This window comes from Oreochromis aureus, linkage group 22, assembly GCF_013358895.1.
Source record: "Oreochromis aureus strain Israel breed Guangdong linkage group 22, ZZ_aureus, whole genome shotgun sequence".
Taxonomy (NCBI): domain Eukaryota; kingdom Metazoa; phylum Chordata; class Actinopteri; order Cichliformes; family Cichlidae; genus Oreochromis; species Oreochromis aureus.
In genome coordinates this window covers 37780009-37790826 of record NC_052962.1, presented here as the reverse complement: position 1 = coordinate 37790826, position 10818 = coordinate 37780009, and the positions used below count along the sequence as shown (strand labels likewise).

At 44.7% G+C, this 10818-nt stretch overlaps 1 long non-coding RNA gene and 1 gene segment (V, D, J or C); one reads left to right on the top strand and one right to left on the bottom strand.

The window, feature by feature from the left end:
* Window positions 1-5641: 5641 nt before the first annotated feature.
* On the top strand, window positions 5642-6240 carry LOC120435884. The segment is given in 2 exon segments: window positions 5642-5693; window positions 5801-6240. Coding segments are annotated over 2 exon segments (381 nt in total).
* Window positions 6241-7954: 1714 nt separating this feature from the next.
* LOC120435886 lies at window positions 7955-9302 on the bottom strand. The gene is made up of 2 exons (XR_005609993.1): window positions 9132-9302; window positions 7955-8435 (listed from the first exon to the last, which is right to left on the bottom strand). It is a non-coding gene; the product is annotated as an uncharacterized LOC120435886 (long non-coding RNA).
* Window positions 9303-10818: the final 1516 nt, after the last annotated feature.

The window sequence follows — 10818 nt, the reverse complement described above, 5'->3', positions numbered from 1 at the left end:
AATAAACTCATCGTTTGATTGCACTCATCTGCCTCCGTAGCTTGTTTCCCTGGTCTGCAGTTTTGATTGATTTCACGACACTCCTCAATAATCATTTATTGTTTGTTACTGCTCACTAAATTATACAAAAGTGTGTTACATCCTCGGTGTAACAAGAATGTGTCTCCACACTCCAACTCCACCCAAGAAAGAGCAAAATCTCTGAGCAAGTGTAAATGCAATGCAGCCATTTATTGACTTTGGCAGTGAGCTGTGCCAAAATAACAAACAAAAGATCTCTAAAGGTCCCTAATCTTCTCTGCCAAACTAAAAGTAAAAAAAGTCCATTTGTTTCCCTAAACTCCTACTGGAAAAACAAGGGAACACAGGTTTCAACAGTTAAGGCTCACTGCTATGAGGCTGCTGCAGTGTTCAACATATACCGTCAGAGAAAGGGTTACCTAATTTACACACGTATTTACAACTGTCCCAAAAGAGTTGAGCATTTCTTTGGATGTGCCATTATTAGTTGGAGAAAGGTTTCTTTACTCGTCCAAGTGATGAAACTTTCTCTCACTGAAAACATTACGAACAGAAGAACAGAATTTTGGGGGATTTTCTTACCTGGATGGTTGAGCATGCATCAAGATATTTACAGTTGTAAATGACCTCAGCCAGCACTCATAACACCAGACACACACATTTACTCACACTCACTAATGAAGGTTTTGACTCAGGATTTCACACAGAACACTCAAAGCTACCATCAGCAACACAGGCTGTTTGTTGGGGGTGGAAGCCAGGAGAGAGGGGGGAGGTGGCTGTCAGTCATCAGGTGGTCAAGAGCTCCCTGTCTCTGCTCAATACTATGATGAATGAATGATTCTGTCACAACCGTGTGGAGAGAAGAGAGAACGGACACAAGTGCAGGCAGTGACGTGAGTGAGTTTATGTAAAGAAAAAAACAAAATGCAAACAAAAGGAGAACACGGTGGGACTTAGACTATCAACACCTGAACTGGGATAAAGTAACAAAAGAACATGAGGAAAGAAGAAAACGTTACAAAAACCTGAACACTGGAAACGAGGAGCCTGAGACATAAACATGAGATGAGACACAAGATGAGAAACAGCAGATTACATGCAGACAATTCAGCAACAAACACAAGGAGACACATGGCTTAAAAATACAGAGGGATAAAGTAGGAATGAGACACAGAAGGAGAGACTGCTGGGAGAAATCTGACATAATGAGACACGGGGAAGCAAAACTCACTACACCGAACACAGAATACAGACTGTCAAAGTAAAACGGGAGACATAACACAGACGCGCACTTGACAAAAAATCAAATCACCTTTATTGTCACGTCACATGTGCAGTTACACTGGTACAGTACATGCGAGTGAAATTCTTGTGTGCAAGCTTCACAAGCAACAGAGTTGTGCAAAATACAATAACGTGCAACAAGCAAAATATAAAAATGGTTAATCTAAAAAGTAATAAATATATGTACCATATATAAAGGTATATACATTACTGAATGTGTGTACTAAATATGTTTTTCTACGTGTGTGTGTGTGTGTGTGTGTGTGAGTGTGTATATACATGTTTTACAAATGAAATAGAGTAAACAATAAAATAAGATATATAAAATATAAAATATACAGAGGTAGGTATGTGCAAAACAGTGGCATTAATGTACAGTATGGAGTGCATAATGTTGAAGTTCCAGTAGTGAGGGTGAGGTGTCTATGACGTGTTCAGCAGTCTGATGGCCTGGTGGAAAAAGCTGTCTCTCAGTCTGCTGGTACGGGACCGGATGCTGCAGAACCTCCTTCCTGATGGAAGTAGTCTGAAGAGTTTATGGCTGGGGTGACTGGAGTCCTTGATGATCCTCCCGCTTTCCTCAGGCACCGCTTCCTGTAGATGTCTTGGAGGAGGAAGCTCACCTCAATTATCCGTTCAGCACACCGCACTACTCTCTGGAGAGCTTTGCGGTTGTAAGCGGTGGTGTTGCCATACCAGGTGGTGATGCATCCAGTGAGGATGCTCTCAATGGCACAGCGATAGAAGGTCCTGAGGATGCGGGGGCTCATGCCGAATCTTTTCAGTCTCCTGAGAAAGAAGAGGCGCTGCTGCGCCTTCTTCACTGTCTTGTTTATGTGTACTGACCACGTAAGATCCTCAGCCAGATGTACACCAAGGAAGCGGAAGCTGCTCACTCTCTCCACAGCGGCGCCGTTGATGGTGATGGGGTGTGTACTCCTCTGCACCTCCGGAAGTCCACTATCAGCTCCTTTGTCTTTGCGACGTTGAGGGTGAGATGGTTGTCTTGACACCAGTGGGTCAGGCGCTGACCTCCTCCCTGTAGGCTGTCTCATCACCGTTGGTGATAAGACCCACCACTGTAGTGTCGTCCGCAAACTTCACAATGATGTTGGAGTTGTTAGTGGCCGTGCAGTCGTGGGTGTAGAGTGAGTACAGGAGAGGGCTCAGTACACACCCCTGTGGAGCACCAGTGTTCAGTGTGATGGGGATGAGGTGGTGCTGCCCAGTCTGACCACTTGGCGTCTGTCAGACAGGAAGTTAAGGATCCAGCTGCAGAGGGAGCTGCTCAGTCCTAGATCCTGCAGTTTCCTGTCCAGCTTCGAGGAACGATGGTGTTGAATGCTGAGCTGTAATCTACAAACAGCATTCTCACATACGTGTCTCTCTTCTCCAGGTGTGACAGGGCAGCATGGAGTGTCAGGGCTATGGCATCATCAGTGGACCTGTTGTGGCGGTATGCGAACTGTAGAGGGTCCAGTGAGTCGGGTAGTGCGGAGCAGATGAAGTCCCTGACCAGCTTCTCGAAGCATTTGCTCACGATGGGGGTCAGGGCTACAGGTCGCCAGTCGCTCAATGATGAGATGGTGGAGGATTTGGGTACAGGGACGATGGTGGCCATTTTGAAGCAGGCTGGGACTACAGACAGAGAGAGGAAAGGTTGAAGATATGTAAACACTCCAGCCAGCTGAGCCGCGCGATGACTTGAGGACGCGGCCGGGAATCCCGTCCGGACCAGTAGCTTTGCGTGGGTTCACTCTCCTGAAGTACCTCCGCACATCCTCCTCAGACACAGTGTGCGCACTGACGTCATCCGCGGTGCGCACACTGTCCGGTCTCCTGGTGTTCGCTGTGTCGAATCTAGCGTGAAATACGTTTAGATCCTCACACAGAGAGGCCGTGGTCTGCGGTGTGCTGGTTTTCCTCTAAAGTCTGTGATCGTGTTTAGTCCCTGCCACATACTCCGAGGGTTGTCAAACTGTTGCTCCACCCTGTCCCTGTACTCACGTTTGGCTGCTTTGATCGTCTTCCGGAGTTGGTAATGTGCGTGTTTGTAGTCCGATGTGTTGCGGAGGCAAAAGCGGTGCTCCGCACCGCTAGCGCCGTCGCGAACATCTCCGCTAATCCAGGGTTTTGATTTGGGAAGGATTTAACTGTTCCGGATGGGACGACATCTTCCACGCATTTTCTGATAAATCCACAGACTGAGTCTGTGTATTCATCGATGTCTTTAGCAGCCACGTGAAACATTTCCCAGTCCGCGTGATCAAAACAGTCCCGCAGCGTAGACTCCGATTGGTCCGACCAACGATGCACCGCCCTCAGGGTTGGAGCTTCCTGTTTCAGCTTCTGCCTGTAGGCGGGTAGAAGCAGGATGGAGCGGTGATCTGATTGGCCGAATGGGGCGCGGGGAGGGCTTTGTACGCATCCCGGAAGAGGTGTAGCAGTGGTCAAGAAGCCGGTCTCCACGAGTGTTGAAATGGATGTGTTGGTGGAGTTTTGGTGAGACTTTCTTCAGGTTACCCTTATTAAAGTCCCCGGTCGTGATAAACGCCGCCTCTGGGTGTGAGGTTTCCTCACTGCTGATCGCGCTGTACAGTTCCCTGAGTGCTCGGTCAGTGTCGGCTTGTGGGGAATGTAAACAGCCGTAATAATCACTGCTGTAAATTCCCTCGGTAGCCAGAATGGCGGGCACTTAACCATCAGGTACTCCAGGTCCGGTGAGCAGAAGGATTTGACCGGTGCACGTTCGCATAATCACACCAGCTGTTGTTGATCATGAAACACACACCACCGCCTCTGCTTTTCCCAGTAAGCTCCTGTGACCTGTCCGCGGTGCACAGAGAACCCCGGTAGTTGTACTGCGGAGTCCGGTACCTTGTCCGATAGCCAGGTTTCTGTGAGGCAGATCACGCAGCAGTCCCGCATCTCTCGCTGGAATGAGATCCGTGCCCGAAGCTCGCACAGCTTGTTCTCCAGAGACTGCACATTAGCCAGTAATAAGCTGGGTAACGGTGGTCTGTTAGTGCGCCGTCTCAGTCGAACCAGAACGCCAGATCTTCTCCCTCTGCGTCGGCGCTTATGGCCTCCACGGGCCCAGAACAAAGGCGTCTCAGGTGAGATGAATGGGGGTCTGCAAACGGAGGGTCCGTGTTGCAAAACTTGAACTCCGGAAAGTGATGAGAAAGTCCGTCTTTTATGTCCAGTAAGGTTTGTCGGTCGTACACAAGGAGACATGTGCTACTCGTGAAAAAATAAAGAAAAAGTAAAATTAAACACAAAAAACAGCTGTTGCTTGGGGGAGCTCGCGACGAGGCTGCCATACTCGGCGCCATCTTGATTACCATCACCACAAGGGGATACAGGGGAGACAGAGTGAATATGGAACAGAGAGAGAGAAACCAGAAAGGCTAAGACCTTTAAATAACACTGAAACCAAGGGACTGGAAACGATAAAAATCAACTAAAGAATATATAATATTCTAAATACAAGATACCGGGTCACTGATCAAGGACCGTGACAGATTCATTGATAAACAGCATCATCAGATCAATTCAAGATCCTGTTAGATCATTTCCATGAGAGGCACTTTGTTGTTCCTAGAGTATTTAAAAGTAGAATGGGAGGCAGAGCCTTCAGTTTTCAGGCCCCTCTTCTGTGGAACCAACTTCCAGTTTGGATTCGGGAGACAGACACTATCTCTACTTTCAAGATTAGGCTTAAAACTTTCCTTTTTGCTAAAGCATATAGTTAGGGCTGGACCAGGTGACCCTGAATCCTCCCTTAGTTATGCTGCAATAGACGTAGGCTGCCGGGGATTCCCATGATGCATTGAGTTTTTCCCTTCCAGTCACCTTTCTCACTCACTATGTGCTAATAGACCTCTCTGCATCGAATCATATCTGTTATTAATCTCTGTCTCTCTTCCACAGCATATCTTTCATCCTGTTTTCCTTCTTTCACCCCAACCGGTCGCAGCAGATGGCCGCCCCTCCCTGAGCCTGGTTCTGCCGGAGGTTTCTTCCTGTTAAAAGGGAGTTTTTCCTTCCCACTGTCGCCAAAGTGCTTGCTCATAGGGGGTCATATGATTGTTGGGTTTTTCTCTGTATTTATTATTGTGCTATCTACTGTACAATATAAAGCGCCTTGAGGCGACTTTTGTTGTGATTTGGCGCTATATAAATAAAATTGAATTGAATTGAATTGAATTGAATCAGCAGCACCATGCTCCAGTGCTCTGGGAGAGTTTATAGTCCTGAGAGTTGAACACTGGATGACTGACAGCTGTCCTTCATCACAACAGAAGCCACAGAAATCCTCCTCATCAAAAACATGACTTTGATCTGCGTCCTCATCTGGACTCTCCTCTGCTGCTGCTTCACAGGTAAAGTCCAGAGAATCAAACTCCTCTCCTCTATCAACATCTGTCCCTCTGAAATGAAGCCCACAAAACCATGAAGCTGCTTTATGTTTTTGTCTCTGTATCCTCAGAGTCCAGAGGACAGATCACAGTGACTCAGCCTGGAGCAGTGAGCTCTGCTGTGGGAGGATCTGTGAGCATCAAGTGTAGGACCAGTCAGGATGTTTATGTTTATAGCAACAATCACCGTTTAGCCTGGTACCAACAGAAAGATGGAGTTCTTAAAATGCTCATTCACTCTGCTAGCACTCGAGAATCAGGGATTCCAGCTCGTTTTACAGGCAGTGGATCAAACTCTGACTTCACTCTGACCATCAGTGGAGTCCAGGCTGAAGATGCAGCAGTTTATTACTGTCAGAGTTTTCACTTACCTAACAGTCAGGATGTGTTCACACCGTGAAAAACAGTCGTACAAAAACCTCCCTCAGTCAGACTGAACAGAAACTGAACTGACTGCTGCAGCTGGAAGATACTGCAGAGACTGATACAGTTCACTGAGGACACACACACACACACACACACACACACACACACACACACACGCAAATAAATTTTCTCTCAGAGACATTCAGCACAACTATCTGCTTAATTAACTAAAAAACAAACGTGGGCCAGTCACCGAAACCAAGATCAGTCTTTTTAATGACCTTTAACCTTAGCAGTGGAAAATAAGCCACTAAATCCATAACCGTAAAAATCCGAAGACAAAAATCTGAAAATGTTCCAGATCAGTGAGGGTCAAAATGAAAACAATACACCTGTGAATCAAATATTTTACTGTAAACATCTCATCAAATATGAACATGAGAGAAAAAGCTGTTATTGAACTGAAGGTGTTTTCATTTTTTGAGTATTGGTTCATATCATCATTCATTTGCATACATTGACACTAAAGACTCTAGCTGTGTCCCAAAACGTCGGCTGCATCCTTGGAGGACCCGGCCTTGCGGTTCTCGTGGGCCGGGTCCTTCAAGACCGAGAAGGCCGGAAGTGCGAGGCTGTGAAATGGGACGGTCTAGCCTTCAGATTTGCGTCACCGCTGTGTCGGAGGAGTTTAATAAAGTTGGCCGTCTGCTCCTTGCTATCTAAAATATAACAGGATACTGGCGTAAATTCTCGACCGTCTCACACTTCTGTTTAATCAGTATTCTGTTTGACGTTTATTCAGCTGTGTGAAAATCCTGGAGGAACCCACCTGATGGATTAATAAAGTTTTATTTAATCTAATAATCTAATAACTTTGATCTCAGCCAACCCGATTTACTCACGAACAAATAAAACACTGAAAAAAGCCAAACAATTACATTTTTAAGTTATCCGAGTGACTTATATATCATGTTTAACCTGAGTAGCGAAAGAGCGGGGGTCTAAAAACGATGAAGCCGGGAGTCCGCTGCTCTCGCCGGCTCGAGTGATCATTGAATCCCCCGGCTTGCTATTGAGCGGGTGGGTAACAGACGTCTCCGAAAACGTCGGCGCACTTTTGCAAATATGCGATGTCTTGATGAACCAAGCAGATATTTGAAATTTACACAGCTACTTTCTCGCCTGAAAATACATTAAAAGTTTATTTTGTGACCCAGAAAGATTAATAAGACTAATTTTAAAACTTAGTAGCGGCCGCCATTGTTGGCAGCTGAAATTTGGCTGGGCCGCGCTATGAATTCTGGGACATGGTGGGCCACGAAGGACACACCCGACCCATCCTTCAAATTCAGAGAAATGAAGGACGCATTTGTCGGCTGCATTTGAAGGAGTCGATGAATTGGGACAGCCTTCGTCGCCGGGCTGTGACGTAATCGGCCTTCAAATGCGGCCTCCGGAGGATGCAGCCGACGTTTTGGGACACAGCTTCTTTCTTCTTTAGACTTGCTTTGTAGTGTGGTGAGACTGTTTCCGTGGCAACCAGGTCCCAGCATTGCTTCATGAACCAGTCTGTCTGGTAGAGGTGAGCAACACCACCAACAACCTACCACACACATTCATGTAACTTTGAACAAACATAAAAATAACCTGTACAATTTTCAAACTCCTTTTTCAGCTTTTGCCAAAATGCAGATCTCCTTAATGGTTCTTTCAGCCTGTGTTTTATTTTACCAGTGTAAAATAAAGACATCATGTTGGAGTGCAGAGTTGGTCTAAATTCTTGTAAATTAAAAATATATTCATCAAGTGCAGGTTTGTAGATTTTGAATAAAATAAAATGTCTGATTCAACCAAAATTCACTTTGCAAAACATCTTTATTACCTAAAACATGAATGTTGTCATTATGAGAAAGAAAATAACAGTTTTAGTCTTTATTTGTTCTTTAAAAAGAAAGATGGAGAGACAGTTACAGAGTTGAGAATGAGAGCATTAAACCAGTATCAGGTTGAGTCAGGTCAGGACTGGGAACACTGGACTCTCCTCAGTGGCTCTGAGACCAGAGTCTGGCAGCCCTGGGTGGCCTCACAGGTCACAGAGCCCACCTTCATCCAGCGGTCTGCAGGGAGCCTCAGGGTGCTGCTCCAGCTGTAGAGGCCGTCATTCTGCAGCACCACGGGGCTCCTGCTCTCCTCCCAGCTGATGCTGCCACTGCCATCCACCTTCCAGGACAGACTCCAGTCTGAGGGGAAGCCCTTGTTGGCCAGACATGTGATTGTTGCAGTCCCCTGCTGTAGCTCCTCACTGGAGGGGCAACACTGTCAGGATGGGACGGGTATCACCTAGGAGACACCAATCAGCTTAGAGCACAGGGAGCACACAGCTGTCAATCAAACCACAGACAGTCGGACACCTTTACTGTAAGAGCTGATTTTCTCCGTTAAGAAGTTTCTGTCAGGTGTTTTTTCTGCTCCACCAGTCATTAACTCACACATTGTTTCACTTCCCTTTAAGAAAGCTCTCATGCATATCAGCACAGAGAGAATCATCACACAGTTTGACCTGAAATATGTTCAAACTACACTGGAAATAAAAGAAGCAGATGTGGCAACATTTACAAAACAAGTTTAAAATCATCAATATTGTACATGACTTATATTAATATGAACTGGAAACAAAAAAATAGAATATATATTCAGTGACACAAAATGCTCTTCATTCATATCTAAATCAGTTTCTAAAATTCACACAAACTCAAAATAATTTCAAACAATATTTAACAAGCTAAAGACATCAGAGATCATATTAATATTTTCCTTTGATTTTTTCCCAGTTTTAATTTGACTGAAATGTAGACATAACATTTTGACAGAGCAGATCTGAATTACCCTCCACAACATAAGATGATAATTAACAATTTCAACATCAAACTTGTTGTAAAGTTACGTGCTTTTCTCTCATTCAAAAATCAGAAAGGAAATTGTTAAATGATCTGCAGTAAAAAATAAGATTTGATCATTAAACCAGAATAAACTTACTTCCAACATTCAGTCTGGTTCCTCCACCGAACGTGTACCACAGTGATACAAACTCATTGAGGCGCCGTACAAAAAAAACCCAAATTGCAAATCCCACCGTTCCTTTGTTTTCAAAAAAAGGGGGAACCGCAGGGAGTGCTTCAGCGACTCACACATGCAGGAATTTTTAAAAGAACAAAGGGAGGCACTGCAAAGGATCTGCAACTGTGAGCTGTTTTTGATTTGGGGGGAGTTTTCAAGCGGACCACAGAGAGGGGAAACTTCAAAAAATGACGCCTAAATTAAGGACTGTCGTGGGAAGGACTTTTCTGTTCTTGGGTTTATGGTTTTTAGCACTTTGTACTGAAACAAAGGCTGCAGAGGGGACACCTGGCTGCAATGGGTGCTGAGCTCAGCAAACCGGCTACAGGAGCCGTGGGGAGGTTTTGTCCCTGGAGGTGGTCTGGGTGAAAACTCCAAATGGGTGAAGTATATGTTGTGTGAGAGATAGAGAGACGTGGACAAAGAAAAGAGTTAAATTGGCTGATGTGTGTGGGATGAATGATGAGAAGAGGTGTGTTAAATGTGGAAAAGTGGTGTTTTTACTGAATCGGAGAATGAAAGTGTTAATGAGTAGTGATGAAAATGATATTAAATAAATGTTTTAGTGTGTTAGTACAGGTGGCTATGGAACTGGATCAACCTCCTCCACAAGCACAGCGGCTGGAGCAAAATGATAGATTAAGATAATTGGAACCACACCAGCCCGTGTTTTGGCTGAATATTTCACAGCTTCACTCCATGTACACCTTACACTGAAGAACAAGATTCGACGACAATCAAACTCTCCCTGAAAACAAAAGGTAGTTCCAGAGCAATGGCATCGACTTAAAGAGTCAACACCAGGTGAACAGAGCGCACCACTGCCCTAAACGTTAAAGGGTTCAGCAGCATGTACAAATGCCAGGGAAAAAAAAGAGATTCTGTTATGACCAACCAGTGATCAGACAATAAATTTAGTTGTTAATATAGTAAATTGTGAGATGCTTTCTGATTGATTGGAGCGACACAAGTAATTTACTGTATGAAGGAAATTCTCTTTTGTGATAATATTTTGAACATGCATTTCTGTTGTCCTGTCAACTTAGTGGTTTAATAGCTGATATGCAAATTAGTTACTAGATTGTTACTAGATTGTTACTAGATCAGGGAAAGATGACTGGATTATAAAACAAGTGAATAAGATGTAGCAGAGGGTTGACATGAGTTTCCTGTTTCTGATGTATGGGTGAAGCTTGCACCCAGATACACACCTCTGAATACATAAGAACAAACTTGTTTTGTGAAATACATGATGACATGTTACACGTTTGCTTTTGGGGAAAAAAAAGGAGAAAAGCTAAATAAAATGATTGGGTCTGTGAAAATGAAAAATGAGTGAAAAAGCACACACCTGGGGAAGAAACTCACATTCCAGTGATAAAACACTGCTATGAAGTGTTTAGGAAGTGTTTAATGGTGAACATTAGTGTTGTGTGAACTGTGCAGCTGCTAATAAAAAAGGGGGGACATTTCCCTGTGTATTTAACAGGTGGAACTATGTTGGTTGGCCCCAGACTTTCCAGCATTGTGTGATATTCTGGAGCACTTGTGGGCAACCAGTAAATATGATGTGGTGAAAATGAACAAAGGTAGTGACTCTTAAGTC